The sequence below is a fragment of the Anolis sagrei genome, chromosome 12, assembly GCF_037176765.1.
Source record: "Anolis sagrei isolate rAnoSag1 chromosome 12, rAnoSag1.mat, whole genome shotgun sequence".
Classification (NCBI taxonomy): Eukaryota; Metazoa; Chordata; class Lepidosauria; order Squamata; family Dactyloidae; genus Anolis; species Anolis sagrei.
This window is the reverse complement of record NC_090032.1, coordinates 11,489,620-11,515,256: the sequence shown is the minus strand read 5'-3', so window position 1 is coordinate 11,515,256 and position 25,637 is coordinate 11,489,620. Positions and strand designations below refer to the sequence as shown.

Genomic DNA, 25,637 nt, shown 5'->3' with positions numbered 1-25,637 from the left:
CTGATTGAATTTTTTCTTTGATTTTAAATGTAACTAGCTGTCCCCTGCCACACGTTGCTGTGGCCCAGTCTGTTGATCTGGAAAATAATGTTAAAGTGTTGGTTTCTAATATATGTAATGTCTTTATGCTGGTGGGTAAACAGCATTTCTTGGTGTTTCTTTGTCAAGTGTTGATTGTCTGGTTTGCCCACTCTTGGAACAGGCAACATATAGTTATCCTTCTTTAGGGGTCCCTTTTAAATCTATGATTCTATATCTCTCTGTGTGTGAATCATATCTATCTATCTATCTATCTATCTATCTATCTATCTATCTATCTATCTATCTCTATCTATGGCTGGATGGCTCTTTGTCAGGAGGGCTTTGATTACGTTTTCTTGCCCTGATGAAGGGAGTTTGATTGGATGGCCTTAAGTATTTTCTGTTGGTCATGGGAGTTCTGTGTGGGAAGTTTGCCCCAATTCTGTCATTTGTGGGGTTCATAATGCTCTTTGATTGTAGGTGAACTGTGAATCCCAGTGACTACAACTCCCAAATGTCAAGGTCTATTTCCCCCAAACTCCATCTGTGTTCATATTTGGCCGTATTGAGAGCTTGTGCCAAGTTTGGTCCTGATCCATCATTGTTTGAGTCCACAGTGCTCTCTGAATGTAGGTGAACAACAACTCCCAAACTCAAGGTCAATGGCCACCAAACCCTTCCAGTATTTTCCATTGGTCATGGGAGTTCTGTGTGCCAAGTTTGGTTCAATTCCATCGTTGATGGAGTTCAGAATGCTCTTTGATTGTAGGTGAACTATAAATACCAGCAACTACAACTCTCAAACGACAAAATCATAATTTTTGAGGTGATGGTCACTCCTTTGTGTTGTGAGATGTTTTGTTACCAAATTTGGTGTGATTTCGTTCATTGGTTCTTTTGTTTCTAAGGTACTCATTATGCACAGAGCATTTTTATATATATAGATGATTCACATATGTATATTGTAAACTGCTCCGAGCCTTTGGGGAGTGGCGGTATATAAAATTAATAAATGAATAAATAATAGTAAGGAGGGAAACAACGAGGCCTAACAAAGAATTTCGGGGTTGAACTGGGGCGTCCTAGGTTTGGAGGCGAGAGATGCCTCTAAACCAGTGATGGGCAACCTTTTGAGTTTGGTGTGTCAATACTCGCCGAAAAACCGAGCATAACTCGGGTGGGGTGTCACTTTGAGAAAAAAACCGTAATTTCATGATATTTATAGTTTTATGACAAAAATATATTACTGAAATATTGGAGGAAGAAGCCCCCCCTAAGGCAAGAATGGCGGTGGGGAAGCCCTGCACCGCAACTTCTTTGGCCCGGTAAGTCGGGCCATGCCTTATAACTGTATTTAATAAACCAAATACTAATTATTTAACTTACCTGCTTTTTCAAGGTCATAATGCCATATATCTCGGCATTGTAGAAAAATACTGGTGTAAAAGCCGAGGATGAAATGTCCTTCTTGGGATGTGGCCCCATATTCTCTGTATGCGGCCGCATGCGGCTATGTGTCATTGAAAATGGCTACGCGTGTCAGTGCTGACACACGTGTCATAGGTTCGCCATCATGGCTCTAAACCTTTCATCAGACCTCTTTCCAGACATGACATGCAAAGTAAAATTTCTGAACGAGAAGTTTTTATTCTGGAATATTCAAAAGGAGAGGGGGGAAAAAAAGAGTTTTCCTAAGTACTAAAGAGTCCAGGGAAATAAACTAGATTTTCCTTGAGTAAAAATACAATTTGTTCAACGACTCTTGCAGCGAAGACGGCGCCTCTTCGGAAATGGAGGCGGGCTGCAATCTGGACGATGGTGGTGACAACGAGAACAAAGAACGAGGCAACCCAAGAGGGAGAGCACGCAAGAGAGCCGGGGGGCTGTGATGAAGAGTGGGGATAGGAACTCACTCGTCCCACTCGTTTTCAGATAGGAAATCTGGGATGGGGGCAAAGAATGCATATTTTCCAGAGGGGCTCCAATCTGGGGTTGGAGAGGTCACCACACAGCCCTTCCCATTAGTGGAGCTGGCTTTTGCTCGGAGGGGTGGGACGCTGGGCTGAAGTCTGAGGGTGCCACGACTCCCCCAGCCCCGCAGGCAAATAAGGGTAGCAAAGTGCTGTGTCTTTATGGCTCGTGGACGGGGATGGGACACGCAGCCACCTCCCGTGGCACTCGGAACCACTCTCGCTTAGGAACAGAGGGCAGGGCTGCTTTGGGAACGGTTCTCAAGCAGGAACGGGGATAGAGCTGCTGTCCCTAATCCACAAAGCGGAGATGGGAAGCTGGGGCCTGGAACGCAAATCCACACCAACACGCCCCAGGAAGAGGGCGAGTTCTCAGCCAGGCCACACAAAGGGTTCTCAGACCCATTCCGCCCTCCCCCCACCACCCACCCACAAGCAAGAGGCCCAGGAAGCAACCACCTCGCTCCTCTCAACTGGCACACTCCCCCAGGAAAGGAGGCCAACAGGCCAGTCTCCATATCCCGATGGCAACCGGAAAGGAAAGAGAGAGAGGTCAGAAGGGAAAGCCATCCATCCTGTGGGTCCTGTGGCTGAAGGTTCCAGACCTTAGGGAGGATCCACCTATCCTCCTGCTCTCGAGGAACTCTGCCAAGATACCAGAGCTGAGCTGCGCCTTCAGGATGTAAGCAAGCTGGTTGCCGGCCCCTGAGTGCCTCTGCGATCATCCTCTCTGGTCACCCGCTGCGCAGGAGTGTCAGAGGCTGCGGCCTGGCTCCCTGGCCGGCCGGCACAAGCCAGGAGGAGAGGTTCTAAAAGCCATACTTGGCCTGCGTCTGCCGCCTGCTCAGCTTGTTTTCCGCCCATGTGTTCTTCAGCTCCAGCTCCCGTTCTTTTGCCTGGAAGAGCCAAGGAAGAGGGGGGAGTTAAATTTATTTATTTATTTATTTACTGCGCTTATATACCGCAATACTCAGCCCGAGGGCGACTCATTGCGGTGTACAACATGGAAAAACAAGAGCAAATTACAAAACATAGTGTAAAATAATCCACAATTCATCATTATCAGAAAAACATCTTATCAAAACATCAACATTACTACAAAAGCCATTCCGAATCGTCTCATCGTCAACCCACAATCCGATATCATGTCCGTTGTTCCATTCCTATGGTCAAATTACCAGTTATTGCACTTCTTGATCAAATGCCTTCTGAAACAGCCAGGTCTTTAACTTCCTGCAGAATATCAACAGGGAGGGGGCTAACCTGATGTCCACGGGAAGGGTGTTCCACAGCCGAGGAGCCACCACCGAGAAGGCCCTATCTCTCGTCCCCACCAGCCATGCCTGTGACACAGGCGGGATCGAGAGCAGGGCCTCCCCGGAATATCTCAAAGTCCTCGTGGGCTCATAGGCCGAGAGGCGGTCAGACAGGGGCATTCGCTTTCAGATCCATGCCCTATACGGCTCCGGCCCAGCTTACCTGTCCGAACGTATCTCCCTCTATGTCCCACCATTAAGTTTAATGCTTTTAATGCTATGTGTATGGTCTAATACAGGGGTCCTCAAACTAAGGCCCAGGGGCCGGATACAGCCCGACTTGAAAGCACACAACAACAACAACAACCACAACAACCCTATCTTATCAGCCAAAACAGGCCCGCACTTCCCACTGAAATACTCTTGTAGTTTAATATCCTTGGTCATGCCATGCCATAAATGAGAAAAGTCTGTAAAATTTATAAAAAGTTTCCACAGGCTGGGACCAATGAGGAAAGGAATTGACTCAAAATGCGTGTATGCTGAGGGCCTGCTTTCTAAGATAATGCCTGGGACTCATTTGCGCCCTCACTAGCCTCTGCCCATTTCTGTATTGTACTATTGAGGGGGAGGGGGGAGGGAGTCAAGAATTGTGATTGTTTTCACTGCTCAGTTCAAGTAAGCATTTCGAAAGCTGTCTCTTCAGAAAATCATCTGCTTCTTATCCGCTGCACAATTATGGCTGAAGGGGCTTCTCCTTCATCTGTAGTCCCAGTTTCCCCACCATTAGTAAGATGGCACCAGCAATTAGTCCTGCAGGCATGAATTTCCTGGAGTTATAGAATCTCGTTCCCATCACACCAGTCAGAGTTCCAGAAGCAATCAGAGAAAGCCAAACATTCTTTGGATCTTGGGACTGCTGATATGCACCCAGTCCTGCTAAACCACCAAAGAGGAGACCAGCAGCTAGAGAAGGAACACTACCTGCTTTTGCATAGCCAACTATTCCACCTGACGCAACCAGTGCTGCGTAACCGTAGCCAAGCCAGTCCATACTCATCCTTTCCGCAAAGTTGCAGCCTCAGCTGCCAAGGCTCCCGCCCCCAATTGCTACCAAAGGTGATCCCCCACTGAAATACTAATAAGTTTATATTTGTTAAAATTGTTCATTTTAATTGTATTGTTCTTAAGTGTTTTTTGCACTACAAATTAGATATGTGTAGTGTGCACAGGAATTCATTCCTATTTTTTTCAAATTATAATATGGCCCTCCAACAGTTTGAGGGACTGTGACCTGGCCCTCTGTTTAAAAAGTTTGAGGACCCCTTGTCTAATATGTTTCAGCATTGAATGTTTGCCGTTTATATGTTGTGCTCCACCCTGAGTCCCCTTTGGGGTGAGAAGGGTGGAATATAAAGGCTTTCAATAAATAAATCAATTAAGATCTTCTGAGGAGGCCCTGCTCTTGGCCCAGTCTCTGGCGCAAACATGCTTGGAGGGGACGAGGGACAGGGCCTTCTCGGTGGTGGCCCCCCACCCTGTGGAACTTGCTCCCCAGCAAAATCAGGTCAACAGGGACTTATCAGCTTTCCGCAGGGCATGTAAGACACACCTGTTTCGACAGGTCTTTGATTGTTGATATTGCTGTTTTAAATTGTTTTAAAATTGTGTTAGATTTTAGTCATTCTTGTAAGCCGCTCTGAGCCCCAGTGGAGTGGTGGCATATAAGTTCGAATAATAAATAAATAAATAAATAAATAAATAAATAAATACAACATCCTTCCTCACCTTCAGGAGGAAATTGAAAATGTGGTTATGGGACCAGGCCTTTGGGTAGCTGGCAGATAATTGACAATGTTAATGACGATAATGTTATGGAAAATGGACAATGGACAGGCTTCCAATTGTGTTGTACTCGCTGAATTCGTTTCTACATAAGGCTAGACAGCCAGTATTATTGCACTTTTTATTAATACACTTTTTATTTTATAACTAATTTTAAAATTAATTTACTGTGTTTTTATATGTAATTACTGTATGTATTATTTATATGTAATGGCATTGAATTGTGCCGGATGTAAGCCGCCCTGAGCAGGGTACAAATGTTTGAAACAAACAAACAAACAAACAAATAAATAAAACTAAGACCATCTGGGAACGACCCTCCAGTAAGGACCGGAGCCATGACAGAGCCATGCCTCCAAGGCCCATCCCAGAGAGACGTCCCAGAAGGATACCATGATCGATGGTATCGAAAGCCGCTGAGATGTCCAAGAGAACCAACAGGGTCACACTCCCCTGTCCAGGTCCCTGTGGAGGTCATCCACCAAGGCGACCAAAGCCGTCTTGGTGCCGTGGCCAGGCCCGAAACCAGACTGTGGCTGATCCAGATAGTTGATGTCATCCAGGAAACCCAGGAGCTGAGAGGTGACCACTTGCTCCAACACCTTGCCCAAGAAATGGAGGTTGGCGATTGGTCTATAATTGTTCAAAGTCAAGGGAGGTCTTTTTCAGGAGTGGTCTGACCACGGCCTGTTTTAGTCCAGATGGAAAAATCCCTTGCTCCAATGATACATTAATGATCAACATAAACCAATCAATCAAACCACCTTTGGCCGATTTAATTAGCCAAGACGGGCAGGGGTCCAGAGGCGCCGTGGCCACCCTCACAGCCCCAAGGACCTCTTCCATGTCTTCAGGATGAACAAGCCGGAAATAATCCTACAAAACCAGACAGGCAGATGCCTCAGTCACTTCCTCTGGTACTGTATTTAAGCTGGTGTCTAACTCGAGGCTTATCCGAGCAACTTTATCCGCAAAATTTGAATCTTGCTGATTGAAAATTTTCTTTGATTTTAAATGTAATGTATCGCATATGTATATTGTAAACTGCTCCGAGCCTTGATAAATAAATAAATAAATAAAATGGTGTGCAAAATCGTAGCACCGGACTGTCAGACTGTCAGGAGGATGGAGGAGCTCCCCAACGAGCCAAAACAGCTCAGAAGGTCTATTGAACAGACGCTATGCGGACAGTCAAGAACAGGGGTCCTCAAAGGCCCGGGGCCGAATGCGGCCCTCCAAGGTCAGTTACCCCGGCCCTTGCTTAGGGTCAACCTAAGTCTGTAATGACTTGAAAGCACACAACAACAACAATCCTATCTCATCAGCCAAAAGCAGGCCCACACTTCCCATTGAAATACTAATAAGTTTATATTTGTTAAGATTGCTCCTCATTTTAATTATTGTATTGTTTTAAAGTGGTTTTTGCACTACAAATAAGATGTGCAGTGTGCATAGGAATTCATTCATGTTTTTTTCAAATTATAATTCAGCCCTCCAACAGTTTGAGGGACTGTGACCTGGCCCTCTGTTTAAAAAGGTTGTGGACCCCTGGTCAAGAAGGTCTCCTTGGCTGCCCGTATAGCCACGGTATAGGCCCTAATTGAGGCTCCAGCCCGCGCTTGGTCGGAGACACCCCGAGATTTCCTCCAGATGCACTCCAGTCTCCTTCTCACCTGCTTCATCTCCGCCAACTCCTCAGAGAACCAAGGAGATGGCGTGACTCTGCGCAGTGAGAGGGGACGTTCAGGAGAGATCGTGTCTATCACCCTGGCCATCTCGCTGTAAGCCGCACCGAGTCCCTTGGGGAGATGGTAGCGGGGAACAAATAAAGTTTTATTATTATTATTATTATTATTATTATTATTATTATTGAGGCTGGCGATCCTGTCGACGCCCTGGTTGATCACTAGATCAACCAGGGCATCGACAGGATCGCCAGCCTCCATAATAATAATAATAATAATAATAATAATAATAAAAATAAAAAACTTTATTTGTACCCCGCTACCATCTCCCCAAGGGACTCGGTGCGGCTTACATGAGGCCGAGCCCACAATACAACAATATAAACAATAACAATAGTAATACAAAACAATAAATAAAACTCATAAGCAGAAAATAAGCAATAAACATTAACAATAACACAACAACGTTTAAAAACCTATGGCTGGGCCAGATATAATAATTAAAAATTTAAAAATAATGCTGAGCCTGAAAGGTGAAATATAACTAGGATAGAATTTTCGGAGAGGGATGGGGCATGCAGACAATCCTAGATCACTAATAAAGTGCATTTAGGGACATATTGCTGGGAGTTTCCTTATTCTGGGAAGGTCTCCCTGGCTACCCGAATAGCCACGGTATAGGCCTTAAGTGAGGCTCTAGGAATAACATTGGACTGTGTGTTTTCGTTCTTTTTATCACTTTGGGCTACTGGTACTGAGTCACGCTGCTGCTAATAAGTTACTCTGCTGTACGTTTATGGGGAGGGTCTTTTGTTTGTAAGCTCACCGCCCAACAATATCCCCTTCCCCTCAGATTAAAGAAGGGATGAGGCAGAGCATGGACTTGCAAGAGCCAAGGGCAAAGGGAAAGGAATGGGAACCAAGGCAGGGGAATTCCGCAGGAAAGAAGCTAAAAGCAGGCCTGAAACAGGAAGAATTGGAGAAAAGTGCCATGTAGACACAGAAAACGTGAGCGCTTCTCACCTGGTGAATCAGGTATGTGATCTGGTGCTTCCGCCGCTGCTGTCCTGTGGGCTGCTCTCCTTTTTTCTGGAGTGAAACAAAAGACATTCATTTGAAAGGCAGAAAGGTCGGGCTTTAGCACAGCTGGTTAAACACCAGCAGCAATAGATCTCACCAATTGAAAGGGTGCCAGTTCAAAGCCCAGGTCGGGGTGAGCACCCGACCTTCAGTCCAGCTCACTGTCCACCTAAGCAGTTTGAAAACAGGGAGGTATTTTATGGCACCATAAAGGAACCACCAGAAAAATGCTGGCAATCAAAGAATGAGGAGGTCTGTGTTCAAGGGCTCTTCATTATAGAAGATGCAGCGACATCGCCCCCCTGTGGCCAGAATTGAGCACAACCTCCAAAACACCGGTTGAGAAAAAATACTGACAGAATACTTCTATTTGTTGTCTGTCCTGTCTAACAGCATTGATTGTTTGTGTGAGAAAGGTGGAATATAAATGGTGGAATTTAATCAAACGAGGCGCACAAACGAGGCGCATGGCCAACAGAAAACACTAGAAGGGTTTGGTGGGCATTGACCTTGAGTTTGGGAGTTGTAGTTCACCTACATCCAGATATCACTGTGGACTCAAACAATGATGGATCTGGACCAAACTCTACGCGAATACTCAATATGCCCAAATGTGAACACTGGTGGAGTTTGGGGGAAATAGAATCTTGACATTTGTGAGTTGTAGTTGCTGGGATTTATAGTTCACCTACAATCACAGAGCATCCCGAACCCCACCAACGATAGAATTGGGCCAAACCTTCCACACAGAACCCCCATGTGAGCCACAGCAATGCGTGGCAGGGGACGGCTAGTCTGTATAAATAAAAATGCAATGTTTGTTTGTGGGATTAACATAACTCAAAAATCAGTGGACGAATTGACACCAAATTTCGATACAATACACCTATCAGGCCAACAAGTGACCATCACTCATAAAAACACTGGAAAACACGGTGGAAGAGACTTAAAAAGCCAAAAAAAAAATTACAATACATGCACAAAATCAAATATATACACATATATATAGACATATATACACACACACAAAACACATTTACACAGACTGGGACACAACAATGTGTGGCAGAGGACAGCTAGTCTATTTAAATAAAAATGCAATGTTCATTTATGGGATTAACATAACTCAAAAACTACTGGACGAATTGACACCAAATATGGACACAATACACCTATCAGGCCAACAAGTGACCATCACTCATAAAAACACTGGAAAACACAGCGGAAGAGACGTAAAAAACCAAAAAAAAAAAAAAAAAAAAAGAAAAGAGAAAATACATTGCCACAGATGCGCATAACCACATATATACACAAATACACACACACACACACACTTATTTATTTGTTTGTTTGTTTATTAATTATTCGAACTTATATGCCACCACTCCTCTGGGGCTCGGAGCGGCTTACAAGAACAGGCTAAAATCAAACACAATTTAAAACCAATTTAAAACAATTTAAAAACAGCAATATCAGAGATCAAAGGCACACACAAAACACATATACACAGACTGGGCCACAGCAATGCGTAGCAAGGGACGACTAATAAATAAATAAATAAATAGAGGGGCAGCATTTCCCTGTAAGGTTACAAAGCAAGCGCACTCACTACAGCACTCCTGAGATTTAGAACTTATTTCTGCAATCTTTTCACAGGCCCCAAACACACTGGGATTGTGCAAAATAAATTCCTGCAAAGGAAGTCCCGCTGTGACAAAAATAATCTGGCCAGAAGCATTTGAAGCTCTTTATGAAAGAACTAGCTGTCCCCTGCCACGCGTTGCTGTGGCCCAGTCTGTATATATGTGTTTTGTGTGTGTATATGTGTATATTTATATATTTGCGTATATGTGTATTTATGTGGCTATGCGCATGCATTGTAATGTATTTTTTTTTGCTTTTTAAGTCTCTTCCGCTGTGTTTTTATGAGTGACTGTGGCCAAACCTTCCCTCCCTCTTTCCTTCCTTCCCTCTTTTTATTTACCTTCTTCTTTCCCTTTTTCTTCCTTCCTTCTCTACCTGTTTCTTACCTCCCTTCCTTTGCTCTTTGGTTCTATCCTTCCTTCTCTCTTTCCTTCCTTCCCTCTCTTTTATTCCTTCTTGCCTTCCTTCCCTCTCTTTTCTTTTTTCACTTTTTAATTTTCTTCTCTCCTTCCTTCCTTCACTACCTTTCTTTCCTTCCTTCCTTCTTTCCCTTTCTATCCCTCCTTCCTTCCCCCTTTCTTTGTATATGTGTTTTGTGTGTTTATATATGCATATGTGTGTTTGTATATATGTGTGGTTTTGCGCATGTGTTGTAATGGGTTTTTTGTTTTTCAATGTTTTAATGAGTGATGGTCACTCGTTGGCCTGATAGGTGTATTGTGTCCAAATTTGGTGTCAATTCGTCCACTGATTTTTGAGTTATGTTAATCCCACAAGCGAACATTGCATTTTTATTTATGTAGACTAGCCGTCCCCTGCCACGCATTGCTGTGGCCCACATGGGGGTTGTGTGGAAGGTTTGGCCCAATAGTATCGTTGGTGGGGTTCAGAATGCTCTGTGATTATAGGTGAACTATAAATCCCAGCAACTACAACTCCCAAATGTCAAGATTCTATTTTCCTGAAACTCCACCAGTGTTCATGTTTGGGCATATTGAGTATTCGTGTAGAGTTTGGTCCAGATCCATCATTGTTTGAGTCCACAGTGATCTCTGGATGTAGGTGAACTACAACTCCAAAACCAAAGGACACTGTCCACCAAACCCTTCCAGTATTTTCTGTTGGTCATGGGAGAACTGTGTGCCAAGTTTGGTTCAATTCCATCGTTGGTGGGGTTCAGAATGCTCTTTGATTGTAGGTGAACTATAAATCCCAGCAACTACAACTCCCAAATGACAAAATCATTTTTTTAGTGAAGGACACACGTTGGGTTGTTAGGTGTCTTGTGTCCTAATTTGGTGTCAATTCGTCCAGTGGTTTTTGAGTTCTGTTAATCCCACAAACGAACATTACATTTTTATTTATATAGATAAGCTAAGTGAAGTTACAGCTCCCTCAGAATCACCAGAGGCCACCCTGCCCACCTCCGCCTGCCCTCACCTTGCTGAAGGATTTCATGTTTTGCTCCTCCGTCAGGGACTTGGTCAGCCATTGCTGGGCGCCGCTCAGCTGGTCGTCTCCCTTGATCTCCACAAAGTTGATCTCCTCCCGCCCACGGTTGCGTTTGCCTTGCAGGCGCTTGAACTGCACAAGGGGACAAAAGGGGTGACATCAGGGGACTTGTCCCTGACTCTTCAGTCTGGAGCACCCCTTTGACTGTAAGGAAGTTCTAGTAGGAGTCCTTGCGATGTTTCAGAAGTCAAACATGGGAAAAATGAAGATGCTTGATGTCTCCTTGTTGCTCCTACATCTGTAGTTTCCCTACAAGTTTCCAGAACTCTGCATTTCTACCTCGAGTCCTGGTTGTTTTCAGTTTCAGAGAAAGATCATGGATGGCTCTCTTTGCACAAGGAAGGCCAACACTGGCAACCCGAACAGGCTTGGTCCTGCGCTGAATTGCTACCTCATAGAATCATACAGCTGGTAGAGACCTCATGGGCCATCTAGTCCAATCCCCAGCCAAGAAGCGGGAAAATAACATTCAAAGCACCCCTGACAAATGGCCATCCAGACTCTGTTTAAAAGCCTCCAAAGAAGGAGCCTCCACCATACTCTGGGGCAGAGAGTTCCACTACTGAACAGTTCTCTGTCACAGTTAGGAAGTTCTTCCTCATGTTCAGGTGGAATCTCCTCTTCTGTAGTTTATTTTATTTACCTCACTTTTATCCCACCCTTTTCAGCCCGAAGGCGACTCAGGGCGGGGTACAGACTGGCAACAACTAGATGCCAAACACACATAAATACTAGGCTTGGGCGGTTTCGTTCGTTAATTTCGTAATTCGTTATTAATTCGTATTTATATTAGCTTACGATCCGATATTGAGCCATGCAGGAATAGTGTGAGGAGTAATTAAGAATCGAAACAATTTTTCCAATTTTCGTAATTATTTTGTAATTATTTTCGTAATATAATATAATAATATATAATATATAATACAATATATTATAATAATATAATATAATAATATATAATATAATATATAGAATATAATATATTATAATAATGTAATATACAATAATATAATATAATAATATTATAATATAATAATAATATATAATATAATATATATAATATAATATATATAATATAATATATAATAATATGATATAATATAATATAATATATAATAATATGATATAATATAATATAATATAATATAATATAATATAATATAGTTGTTGTTTGTTTTATCACACCAACAGTCAACAACAGAGGGAGAGGGAAGCTCAGGAGTTCCCCCTGTCCCATTTGGAGGTTTTTTTAAGCATATTGCGCAATCGCGTCCGCCATTAACGAATCAATTCGAAATTTATGAAATTTCATAAATTTCAAAAATTTTTAAAGAAAAAAATTCGGAATTCTTTAAAAAAACGAAACGCAATGGACCCCCTAAAAACGAAACGAGTTTAGAAACAAATTTTTCCGTTGTTACCCATCGTTCAGGTTTATTTATTTATTTACGGTATTTATATGCCGTCCTTCACAGCCCGAAGGGGACTCAGAGTGACTTACTATATTTTCATACAATATATTATATTATTAGCATAGTACAGTATCAGTATTATATATTACTATATTGCACTATACCATTATATTGTAATATTATTAGTAATATTACATGTAATGTAAATATATAATTATAATACCGCATTATTACTAGTATTATATAGTATTACATTATAATATTATAAATCACATAATAAAATTCATATAAAAAAACAATTTAAACCTATAAAAATCAATGACTTCCTGGTTTAAATCCACGTCCATTTGCATCATTAAGCCATTCCATATTTGTTCAAAACACTGAGTTTATCTGTTTACAAAATGTTCCAAAATCCAATTCCGAGCACAATTCAAAGTGCTGGTTTTGACCTACAAAACCCTATACGGTTCTGGCCCAGTGTATTTGTCCGAACGGATCTCCCTCTACATCCCATCTCGAAGTTTAAGATCATCTGGGGAGGCCCTGCTCTCGACCCCGACACTATCACAAGTGAGGTTGGCGGGGACGAGGAGCAGGGCCTTCTCAGAGGTGGCCCCTCACCTGGATATGGGACCAAGCTTTTGGACATTCTGGCAGCTAAAGAAAAGATCTGACGATAAACAAGGACAGATGGAATGGAATGGATATACGGAACTCTGAACACTGAGCATGAGATTGTTTTGCTATTTCATTATGTTTTGATGATTTTAACTTGTTAAGTGTTTGAATTGCTTTTCTGTATTGTTTGTTAATTGATTTAGGCATCGAATTGTGCCTTTGTCTGTAAGCCGCCCTGAGTCCCCCCTCGGGGTGAGAAGGGCGGGGTAGAAGTAATTGAAATAATAATTGAAATAATTGTCCCAATGTGCTCTAGTCTCCAGAGCAGCAGAAAACAAGCTTGCTCCCTCCTCCCTATGACTTCCCCTTACATATTTATACATGGCCCTCATCATGTCTCCTCTCAGCCTTCTCTTCTTCAGGCTAAACCTGCCAAGCTCTTTCAGCCACTTCTCACAGGGTTTGTTCTCCTGACCCTTGACAATTTGAGTTGCCCTCATCTGGACACATTCCAGCTTAGATCCAACATCTCCCCTCAATTGTTGTGCCCAGAATTGAACACAGTGTGATTCCAGGTTTGGTCTCACCGAGGCAGAATAGAGCAGGAGCATGACTTCCCTGGATCTAGACACTAGACTCCTCTTGATGCAGGCCAAAATCCCATTGGTTTTTTGAGCTGCTGCATAACATTGCTAGCTCATGTTGGACTCGTTCCCCATGAGGCCCCCCAAAACTTTTTTACACAATCATGGAAGGCTCTCTCTGTGTAAGGAAGACCAACACTGGCAACCCAAAGAGGATTGGCCCTGCGCAGAATTGCTATCTAAGTGCAGCCCTTTTCACCACTCTGGAAAGACCCCCAGTTTACCTGTCCGAACGTATTCTCCCCTATGAACCATCCCCTATGAGCAGGATCTCTCTTCTGGAGAGATCCTGCTCTCGGTCCCACCACCTTTGCAAGCGCGTTTGGTGAGAACGAGAGACAGGGCCTTCTCTGTGGTGGCCCCTCGGCTATGGAACTCTCTCCTGAGAGAGATTACATCTGCCCCTTCCCTCTTGTCCTTCAGGAGGCTAGTGAAATCCGGGTTATGGAATGAAGCATTCCCAGAATAATGGCTGAGACTGGTTACAGACCAAAGTGAGTGACCACATATGCGGACTGAGTTGAACATGATTTTACCTTGGCGGGGTAAAAATAAATAAATAAATAAATTCCTGTCTTCTGCAAAGAATCCATCCTACAATGGAGCAGAAAACAGGAAAGGCTAGTGCGAGGATGCCAGGATCTTCCTAATGCCAGGGATTGTGGCACAGCTGGCTGAGTGTCAGCTGCATTAAAGATCACTCTGACCAAAAGGTCATGAGTTCGAAGCCGGCCTGGGTTGGAGTGGGTTTCCAACCAATTGTGTGTAGCCTGTTGTCGACCTTTGCAACCCGAAAGACAGTTGCATCTGTCAAGTAGGAAAATTAGGTACCACCTTAAAGTGTGGGGAAGCTAAATTAACTAATTCATGAGGCCATAAAAAAGACTCCAGCAAGGCATTTCAGCGGGGAAGCATGCGGGGAATGCGGAAGTACTTCATCAGTGTAGCAGATGGACGATGAAAGCAACAGCTCCCCTGGCGGCCAGAAAAAGTTAAATAGCCTCTGTCTATGTCTGTATATGTTTTTATGTCAAAAATTGGCATTGAATGTTTGCCATATATGTGTACACTGTAATCCGCCCTGAGTCCCCTGTGGGGCGAGAAGAGTGGAATATAAAAGCTGTAAATAAATAAAAGATAAATAAATAATCTCACTTTCATTGGGTCAGGCTGCAGCATAAAGATCTAGAAGCCCTACAACTATACCTTGAATGAGAACATACAGATCTTCCAGCACGCCTCCAAAGTCAAAGTTCTTTCTGTGTTTTTCTAGAAGGGTCCCAGGGCATGGTGTGTGAGTGGCTCAAAAGAAAGCAAAGGCCATCAGAGGGGCTCCCCTGGGCCCTTCGCTGCCAATTGCCCCAGCCCAGAAGCCAACACACCATCCCTCTTTGCAAAAGTCTCACACCTCAACCCAGAAATCCCCCTCCCAGCAGCTAAATCAGAATCCTTTCTGGCTGCAGGCATGTAAGTATAGAATCCCATTGGCTCCGGCCCACCATTGCACTGTCCCTTGCATGCTGGAACCCAAGGCAGCTGCTCACCGCTTCGTCATCCATGAAGGAGGAGGAGGAGGAAGAGGAAGTAGCAGTGGTAGCAGAAGCAGTGTCGCTGCCAGCCTCCTGCTGCGGTCCTGGCGCAGGGTCGGTCTCCTGGTAGTAGCCACTCCCATAGAAACCCTGATGCAAAGAGAAAAGGAGGAAAGGACTTCCTCAGTAGGAGAGAATCCACACAGATGGGGCAAATCTCTCTGCCTGACAGGGTTGGTGGTTCCTCTCACACCCCTTCTCTTCACTTATAAACACCCAGACAAACCCACATTTTACCCTCCCTATGGCAGAAGCCTGGCCTGTCATCTCCTCAGGTTTCCCTGCCCCCAATGACTCATGGAGCCAGGGAAGGTGGTGTCAGAAATATTAAAAACTTAATTACCGTATATTCCGGGGTACTAGACGACTAGGGCTATAAGACGACCTCCCCCCCAAGTTTTTAACACAAAATAGAGAGTTAGGGATATACTCGCCGTTTAAGACGACTCCCCATTCCAGCCAGGTGGTTTTTTTCCCCTCTCCTCTACACCTGGTGTGTGGTTGCCCCTGGGCCTCTGGGCTGCTTTCTGCCCCTCCTCCGGAAGGGCCTCCCGCGGTGCTCAGGCTGCTCTCCTTCTTCCTGGCTCCACTCCAACGCCATCGCGCCTCTGTCTCCCAGCCCCGCCAAGCCTCGTGAGAAGCACCCCACCACGCTTCTCATGAGGCCTGGCCAGGAAGAAGGAGAGCGGCCTGAGCAATGGCGGTTTCTTTTCCTGGCCAGGCCTTGCGAGAAGCGCCTCTTCTCCCGCGAGACGACGTCTCGCGGGAGAAGAGGTGCTTCTCGCGAGGCTTGGCAGAGCACGGAGGCAGAGGCGCGATGGTGGTGGAGTGGGGCCAGGAAGGAGAGCGGCTTGAGTAGCGCGGGAGGCCCCTCCGGAGGCAGCGCGGGAAGCAGCCCAGGGGACCAGGCACCAACAAGGGAGAGGCCTGGGCCTGAGCAAGGGAGGCAGCCAGGAAGGAAGGATGGAGAGCCCACCCAAGAGGCCGCCATGAGCCAAGGCAGCAAAAGAGAAGGAGGAGGTGGAGGAGGATGGGAGTCTGAAGCCAAGGCCCTCCACACCAAGAGGCTCTACCGGTGAGGAGGAGGAGAGAGAGACCCCCAACGGCTGTGGCATGCCTGGGATGGGCTTGCTGGGGCATTCTGGGAGCCATAGTTTTTAATTTTATTATTATTATAATGCTATACCTGGCGTACTAGACGACCCCCAACTTTTTATAAGGTTTTACATGCCTAAAAAGTCATCTAGTACCCGGGTATATACAGTACGTATTTTCAATTACAAAAATGTGAGCCAAGCACTGAAAGCGTTAAATGGGTGCAATGACTCCACAAAAACTGTAGTTCTATGTAAGCATGGTTGTTTTTTTTGTCGTGTCAGGAGCAAGTCGCTTCTGGTGTGAGAGAATTGGCCGTCTGCAAGGACGTTGCCCAGGGGACGCCTGGATGATTTGATGTTTTTTATCATCCTTGTGGGAGGCTTCTCTCATGTCCCCGCATGAAGAGCTGGAGCGGAGAGAGGGAGCTCATCCGCCTCTCCCCGGATTCGAACCTGCGACCTGTCGGTCTTCAGTCCTGCCGGCACAGGGGTTTAATCCACTGCGTCACCGGGGGCTCCTATGTAAGCAAGTGAGCCTCAGTCTGTCGTAGGTCTCTGTGGTAGAAGGGCCTAAGTGTGTTAGTAGGCCTCAGCATGAGAAGGCCTCTGTGTTAGTTTATCTCAATGGGAGAAAGGCCTCAGTCTGAGAGAACCCTCAGTGGGAGAAAGGTCTCAGTGTGAGGTAAGCCTCAGTGTGTTACTAGGCCTCAGTTTGAGAAGGCCTGATGTGAGAAGCTTCGGTGTGAGGAAGCCCCAGGTTGAAGGCCTTGTATGTAAAGCTACATGCATGAAGCTTCAGAGTGTGAAGGCCGCTGTGTGTAAAAAGCTACTGTGTGAAGCTCCTGTGTAAGTTTGGTGTGAGACAAGACTCTGTTAATTGCATGAGAAAGAAGCCCAGAATGGAAGCAAAGAAGGAAGTATAAAGAATTTGATTTGTGTCATGGAAACCTTGTTCTTGTAAATAGTGTAACCATATTATTTTGCTATAAAGAAAAGCCTCCTATGGAAGAAATAACATTGGTTTGCGTGTTTTTGTTCCTTTTCTCACTTTGGGCTACTGGTGCTGGGTCTACTGCTACTGATACAGTTACGCTGCTGTGCATTTGAGGAGGGTCTTTTATTACTAAGTCCACTTGCCCAACAGGTGGCTCTCCTACCCAATAGTAAATATTGGTAGTCCTTACCTCACTGTAGCCGGGGTAAGGTGAGTAAGGCTGACCGCCGTACTCTTCGCCCGGCTTGGGTGCCCAGCCATGGGAAGCAGCGCTTGAACCTGACGCCGTCTTGAACTCCAAAGGAGCATTGGCAGCTGTCGAGACATCCTGGTCCTCAGGTTCCGTTCCGGGAGGAAGGTCATCTGGGACTACTGTAGCCGTGAAAAGGAAGGGTTCGGGGCCCAGGGGGGCAGGTGGCTCCCTCCGCTCAGGCAAGGAAAAGTAGTTCTCAGGGGCCACCTCTTCATCACTCTCATTCTCCTCCTGGGTGATCTGCTTGGTCACCTGGAGGGTGGCGCTTTTGGCGGCCGCCTTGATGGCCGAAGGGGAGGGCGTAGTGGTGATGGCTGAGGCGGCCGTCTGGAGTGAGGGTTTGGCCTTGGGCTTGGAGGGGGCCACTGTTGAGGCCGAGCCCTTGGCTTCTTCCGAGGATTTCTCAGCCGCTTTTCTAGAGAAGACATAGGGCAAGAGTGGCCGGTTGGTCTCCTTGACTGTCAGGTTTTTGGGCTGTGGAAGCAGAGCAGACAAGCCGGAGCCCTCACCACGGCCCTACAGGAAAGATATGAGGCACAAAGGTGAGGACGTGTGACTCCTTGGCTGCTTCAGATGCTCTCAAAGTTGGATGAGAATTGTCTTGTATCACAGGCAGGAGATAAGCAGTTCCACCATCCAGCCAAGACTGCAGGGATGAAATGGGCGTCTTCTGCCCAAAGCAAACTACCAGTGAAAGGAAAGATCCTAGAAGAGAGGTAAGACTTGCAAAAGGGACCGAACACAGCAGCCTGGAAGAGTGAATGCTGCTAACCAATAATAATTCAAAGTGCTGGTTTTAACTTACAAAACCCTTCACAGTTCCGGCCCAGTTTACCTCTCTGAATGTATTTTCCCCTATAAACCATCAAGAGATTTAAGATCTTTTGGAGAGGCCCTGCTCTCAGTCCCACCACCTTCACAGCCGGGGGGCCACCACCTTCACCTTCGCATTTGGTGAGATGGGAGACAGGGCCTTATCTGTGGTGGCCCCCCGGCTTTGGAACTCTACCCCAAATAAAGTTAGATCTGCCCCCTCCCTCCTGACCTTTAGGAAGCAAGTGAAATATTGGCTTTGGAATCAGGCATTCACAGAGTGATGGCTGGTATTGGTACAGACTAAGAGCTATTGAACCACAATGTGCGGACTGAGTTGGATGATGTTTAAACTTGGCGAATTGGTTTATACGTATTTTTAACTTATATGTATTTTAACTTATTGTATTTGTATGTGTTTTTAAACTGTTATTTATTGTCTTGCATTGATTTTTTGCTGTTAGCCATTCTGAGTCCCTCCACGGAGGTAGAGAAGAACGGGATATAAAAGTTCTAAATAAATAAATTTAAAACAACAACGATAAGTTTTATTTATACCCCGCCCCTCTCCTCAAAGGGACTCGGGAGGCTTACAACAATCAATATATACAGAAAGTAATATAGCAATAGACCATAGATAGCAATAAACAATAAACCAAAAGAGGGAAGTAAGGAAGACCAGGGAGACACGCAGAAAAAATCATGAACAATAGTTACTTCCGGGATAGTGAAGGGAATTGTCATCCATTGGTTTAATGAGGTGAATTGACAAAAGCAGAAAAAACATTTTGGGGACTTGGAATCTCCACCACATGAACTCAGATCATTCAACCATTTCCTCAATACAGAAACACACACAGACATAGGACAGCCTTCATCTCTTATGGGGTGAGGGCCATGCAAACAAGTCCTCACCTGGGAGGTGGGCTGCTTTTTAGCCGGTTCATCTTCCTCTGAATCTGACTGAAAAAAAGGAGAAAGAGAGAAAGTGCTGAATGCAATGCCAGAAGAGGGTTGAATTGTTCAAGAGTTTTCTGCAGAAGCCTTTTCCAAACAACAGCTGGGGTTATCTATAGGTTCAATTGGTGACTTCAGTCAGGCAAAACTCATACCCAAATACATAGTCATAGACACACATTTGAGACAGACTTCAGGTACCTCCCTGCAAGAAAGGTACCTGAAGCAATGGGCAAACCAGGTGGGTTGAAGAAGTCAAACCACTTGGAGGCTCAGAGAAGCTGGAAGAGAAGGCCAATTCAGTACTTGATGCTGAACCATCCTCTCCCTGGTCCCTAATCCTAGCTAGCCTCCATATGGCACCTCCATTCCAAGACTTCCTCATTGCCCCTTCTGCTTCCTCCCACTGCAACTCAATGATAAGTATAACAGTCATAACGGCACAACTGTCAGGCGCATAGAGAAGCCCACAAGCTCCACCACCAACTGGGGCTCATTGTCCCCTCAACCACTTCCTGCTCTGCCCAGTCCACCCATTCTCTCCCCATAACTCCTTGAAGCACTACGGGTTTAGGGAAGAGGCCACAAGATACAAAACTTGCTTGCCAGAGCAGGAAGCCAAAGCGCCTTAGGTTGCATTTCCAAAGGAACAGCAAAGGTCCAAGTTGCACAAAGCCCCAATGCAGCTGGGTAGTTTCCACAGAAAACTCTTAGAGAGGGGCACAGGAGACACAAACCTCTGAGATTGTGATGTTAGCATCCTTTCGCAGTGTTCATCTTACTTAGTGATTGTTTCACTCCGGCACTTTGGATTGTTAAGTGAAGACAGCCAGTTTTATCCGCAGGCATTATTGCATTTTATGGATTTTAAAATTTTATTATGTAATGTTTTATGTGCGTTCGTTGTTGTAAACTTATGATGTCACTGTTTAATTGTTTATGCATTGTTTACTTTATGTGCGGCACTCCGGAGTGCTTTTGTGAGCTGCCCTGAGTCCTTCATGGACGAGTCCACGCCAGAGCTCCCTGTCGGTCGTCACCACCCCCAGCTCCTTCAAGGTCAATCCAGTCACTTCAAGGATACCACCCATCCATCTTGCCCTTGGTCGGCCCCTCTTCCTTTTTCCTTCCATTTTCCCCAGCATCGTTGTCTTCTCTAAGCTTTCCTTTCTTCTCATGATGTGGCCAAAGTACTTCATCTTGGCCTCTACTATTCTTCCCTCCAATGAGCAGTCAGGCTTTATTTCTTGAAGTATGGACTGGTTGGATCTTCTCGCTGTCCAAGGCACTCTCAGCACTTTCCTCCAACACCACAGCTCAAAAGCATCTCTCTTCCTTCGCTCAGCCTTCCCTAAGGTCCAGCTCTCACATCCGTAGGTGACTATGGGGAATACCATTGCTTTGACTATGCGGATCTTGGTTGTCAGTGTGATGTCTCTACTCTTCACTATTTTATCAAGATTAGTCATTGCTCTCCTCCCAAGAAGTAAGCGTCTCCTGATTTCCTGGTTGCAGTCCACATCTGCAGTAATCTTTGCACCTAGAAATACAAAGTGTCACTGCCTCCACATTTTCTCCCTCTATTTCCCAGTTGTCAATCATTCTTGTTGCCATAATCTTGGTTTTTTTAATGTTTAACTGCAACCCAGCTTTTGTGCTTTCTTCTTTCACCTTGATTAGAAAGCTCCTCCTCGCTTTCGGCCATCAAAGTGGTGTCATCTGCATATCTAAGGTTGTTAATGTTTCTTCCAGCAATTTTCACCCCAGCCTTGCATTCCTCAAGCCCCGCACATCACATGATGTGTTCTGCATACAAGTTGAATAGGTTGGGGGTGAGTATACAAGCCTGCCGTACGCCTTTCCCAGTCTTGAACTAGTCTGTTGTTCCATGACCAGTTCTGACCGTTGCTACTTGGTCCTTATATAGATTCCCTTCACTAGAAACATTTAAAAAAAACCTCAAAACCCGGCTTTTCCGCTGCGCCTTTGGTGAGTATGTGCACAGAATATTTTACACCCCCTCAACGCTTTCTGCTAATGGAGTTCGTGCCCTCCAAATTGGATGTTCAGCCTCACAACTCTGTTTTATGAGTTCCTTATAAACGTCCTGCTCCTATTTTATCTCATTATAGTTTGTTAACTGTTTTTACCCCAATCTTACTACAGCTGCATTGGTTACCAATTGAGCGCCGGATCACTTTCAAAGTGATGGTATTCACCTTTAAGGCCTTGCATGGTCTGGGGCCAATTTACCTGAGGGACCGCCTCACCCCCTACCAACCCCAGAGATCCCTCCGTTCTGAGGACCAAGATCTATTGGAAATTCCCAGTGTCAAGACCTTGCGTCTAACAGCAAACAGACGCAGAGCCTTTACAGTAGTGGCACCATCGCTCTGGAATACTCTGCTACCTGAAGTCCATGCCTTGCGGGACTTATCAGCTTTCTGCAGGGCATGTAAGACACACCTGTTTCGACAGGCCTTTGATTTCTGATATTGCTGTTTTTAAATTGTTTTTAAACTGTGTTAGATTTTGGCCATTCTTGTAAGCCGGTCCGAGCCCCAGGGGAGTGGCAGCATATAAGTTTGAATAATAAATAAATAAATAATTCCACAGATATATGATATATGAGGATTGAATGAAAAGGAATGCCTCCACCTTCATAACTCAACAAATGGCAGTACTGGTATGTGGCAGGTACTGGCTTGTTCAGTAGATTCTCCTCTACAGTTCCATTTTGGCAGGAAGCGTTCGCATTGAACGGTTGTGTTGTTAAAGTGCGAAGTATTTTAGACATTCTTGTAAGCCGCTCCGAGCCCCAGGGGAGTGGCGGCATATAAGTTCGAATAACAAATAAATAAATAAATATTGGGTTGTTGTAATTAAAACTTGTGCGCCAGCTGCGTCCGTACCTTGGGAGGGCTGACTTGGCCACGGTAGTACACGCTTTGGTTACATCCCGCTTAGACTACTGCAACGCTCTCTACGTGGGGTTGCCTTTGAAGACTGCCCGGAAGCTGCAGCAAGTCCAATGCGCGGCAGCCAGATTACTAACGGGGGCTGGGTACAGGGAGCACACCACTCCGCTGTTACACCAGCTCCACTGGTTGCCAATTAGCTTCCGAGCACAATTCAAAGTGCTGGTGTTGACCCATAAAGCCCTAAACGACTCCGGCCGTTTACCTCTCCGAACGTATTCTCCCCTACGAACCATCAAGATTATTAAGATCATCTGGAGAGGCCCTGCTCTCGGTCCCACTGGCCTCGCAAGCGCGCCTGGAGGGGACGAGGGACAGGGCCTTCTCGGTGGTGGCCCCGCGACTCTGGAACTCTCTCCCTCTGGAGGCCAGAACCGCCCCATCCATCCTAACATTTAGGAAACGGGTGAAGACGTGGCTGTGGAGTCAGGCCTTCGATGAATGAGATAACACCATAGGACCATGGATGGAAGTTGATGTAGATCCATCTTAATAGGACGACTGACCACTGTAGTTTTATATAGTGTTTTTAAAGTTGTTTTTGTAATTGTGATATATGATATTTTAATGAGTGTATATGTTTTTATGGCTGGAAACCGGGCTGAGTCCCTCAATGAGGTTGAGAAGCTCGGTATAGAAAACTGTGAAATAAATAAATAAATAAATAATTGTTGTAGGTTTTTACGGGCTATATGGCCATGTTCTGGAGGCAATTTTTCTCCTGACGTTTCGCCTCCATCTATGGCAAGCATCTCACTACCTCTGAGGATGCTTGCCATAGATGCAGGCGAAACGTCAGGAGAAAAATTGCCTCCAGAACATGGCCATATAGCCTGGAAAAACCTACAACAACCCAGTGATTCCGGCCATGAAAGCCTTCGACAATAAATAAATATTATTATTATTATTCCACAGGAGAGAGACAAGGTGATTTGGTATGCCCACACCACCAAGAACTAGCCACCATTTATTATGATCCACACAGTCAAAGGCTTTAAAATAGTCAATAGAACAGAAATAGATGTTTTTCTGAAACTCCCTGCCTCTCTCAATTCTCTAGCATCCAGCTATTGGCCATTTGGTCTCTTGTTCCTCTGCCTTTTCTAAACCCTACCTGCCTACCTGCTTTGTTTATGTTGGAAGCCGCCCTGAGACTTCATGGGGAGACAGGGCGGTATACAAACAAAGTATTATTATTATTATTATAACTTTATTTGTACCCCGCTAGCATCTCCCAAGGGATTCGATGCGGCTTACACAGGCCAAAGCCCCAAAAACACAATACAACAATACAATACCCAAGCAAATTAAAACAGTTAAGCAGGAAAACAATAACAGTAACAATACAACAAGACACTATTAAAACTGGGCCGGCCGGAGTAGGGGTACAGGGTTAAAAGTGCTGATGTGGCAGGAGGGATGTGGGATTAAATATACTCTTGGTTCTACTAAGGTGCTTCTAGGATTTGGTGCTGGAGGTTCCTAATCTGAAAAGGCACATCGGAACAGCCAGGTTTTCAATTCCTTCCTGAAGACTGCCAATGTAGGGGCTTGTCTGAGATCTTTCGGGAGGGCGTTCCAGAGTCGGGGGGGGGGGGGGGGGGCACCACAGAAAAGGCCCTGTCTCGTGTCCCCAGCAAGCGCGCTTGCGACGCGGGCGGGATCACGAGCAGGGCCTCTCTAGATGACCGGAGTGAGCGTGTGGGTTCATAGACAGCGATACGGTCACGCAGGTAGGGTGGTCCCAAACCATTCAGGGCTTTGTAGGTAAGCACCTGCACCTTAAATTGGGGCTCGGAAAATAAACGGCAGCCAGTGGAGCTCCTTAAACAGGAGGGTTGACCTCTCTCTGTAATGAGCCCCGGTTAACATCCTGGCTGCTGCCCGTTGGACCAGCTGGAATTTCCGAGCCGTTTTCAAGGGCAGCCCCACGTAGAGTGTGTTGCAGTAATCCAGTCTAGAGTTGACCAAGGCATGGACCACCCTGGCCAGATCAGCCTTCGCGAGGTACGGACGCAGCTGGCGCACAAGTCTCAGTTGTGCAAAAGCCCTCCTGGACACCGCCAACGCCTGAGCCTCAAGCGTAAGCGATGAATCCAAGAGGACTCCCAGACTGCAGACCTGTGGCTTCAGGGGGAGTGTAACCCCGTCCAACACAGGCTCCCACCCTATACCCCGATCTGGTTTGCGATCGACCAGGAGGACCTCTGTCTTGTCGGGATTGATCTTCAGCTTGTTCCTCCTCATCCAGATGGACACAGCGGCCGGGCACTCGTCTAGCACTGGAGAGGCCTTCTTGGAATTGGGTGGAAAAGAGTAGTAGAGTTGTGCGTCATCTGCGTAGAGATGGCACCCAACTCCAAAACTCCGGATGACCTCTCCCAGCGGTTTCATGTAGATGTTAATGAGCATGGGAGACAGAATGGAACCTTGCGGGACCCCACAGGCCAGGGGTCCGAGCAGGCGTCTCCCAGCTTCACCATCTGGGATCGACCCTCCAGGAAGGACCGGAGCCACGACAAAACCGAGCCCCCGAGACCCATCCCAGAGAGGCGACCCAGAAGGATTATTCGTATTCTAAACCGTTATGATGTCCAAAAAGGGAATGAATGCCATTTTTTCCCCAAAGCGCCACTCACGTCACCGGAGCCCAGCTGAGGCGCGGCGATGCGGACGGGCTGCGTCCTCTTCCTGGGTCTGGAGGGGAGGCCCGGCTCCGAGGAAGGAGGCGGGGGCGAGGGCGGGAGAGGCCGGGAGCCCTTGGGCGGCGGCAGGGCCGAGAAGAGGCCTTTGCTCGGGCCTCCCTCGGGCTCCTCTTCCTCGTCTGCCTCCTCCTCCTCCTCGCTGTCCTCGGCCTCGTCCTCCTCGCTGCTGGCGTAGGCCACCAGAGACATCTCCCTCCGGCCGCGGGGCTGCAGCACTAGGCCGCACCCGTCGCCATGGCAACGCGAGGGAGGCCCACCGCCGGGCTCCCTCGGACGCGGGTAATGGCCGCCGTCTCTCTCTCCCTCTCTCTCTCCCCCTCAACCAGATCCCCCAGGAGGCACCGCGCCGGAAGTGGCCCTCCTTCCGCCTTTCACCTCAGAACGTCAGCGCTCCCGTCGGCCCTTGCGCGCGCTTTGGCGGGCAGGAATGAGAAAGGCCCAGCCTCGCAAAATGGCGGCGAGACTGTTGTGGGCGGGGCGGCTTCAAGGCCTAGCTCACTCTCGGCTACTAAGCCTGGCTAGTCGTAGCAGACCCATATGCAGACTTGTCCACAGCTGCAC

General features: G+C 46.2%; 1 protein-coding gene and 1 pseudogene across 1 annotated transcript; both read right to left on the bottom strand.

Moving 5' to 3' along the window:
• Nucleotides 1-1,648: 1,648 nt before the first annotated feature.
• On the bottom strand, nt 1,649-25,418 carry PRCC (proline rich mitotic checkpoint control factor). Its single transcript, XM_060758226.2, has 7 exons — nt 25,011-25,418; nt 19,352-19,399; nt 17,561-18,139; nt 15,235-15,369; nt 10,942-11,085; nt 7,801-7,866; nt 1,649-2,887 (listed from the first exon to the last, which is right to left on the bottom strand). Exons 1-7 carry the CDS (start codon nt 25,263-25,265, stop codon nt 2,801-2,803), a joined length of 1,314 nt encoding a protein of 437 aa, XP_060614209.2. The 5' UTR covers nt 25,266-25,418; the 3' UTR covers nt 1,649-2,800.
• Nucleotides 3,637-4,367, bottom strand: LOC137097717 (transmembrane protein 14C pseudogene; annotated as a pseudogene).
• Nucleotides 25,419-25,637: the final 219 nt, after the last annotated feature.

Bases quoted from the DNA above. Each gene is read 5' to 3' on its own strand.
- PRCC (XM_060758226.2), bottom strand. From the start codon at position 25,265: ATGTCTCTGGTGGCCTACGCCAGCAGCGAGGAGGACGAGGCCGAGGAC. The intron at 7,867-10,941 runs GTGAGGGCAGGC...GTTTCACTCCAG, and splicing joins ACATGAAATCCTTCAGCAAG to AAAAAAGGAGAGCAGCCCAC. The intron at 2,888-7,800 runs GTGAGAAGCGCT...TGGCTCTTCCAG, and splicing joins TCACATACCTGATTCACCAG to GCAAAAGAACGGGAGCTGGA.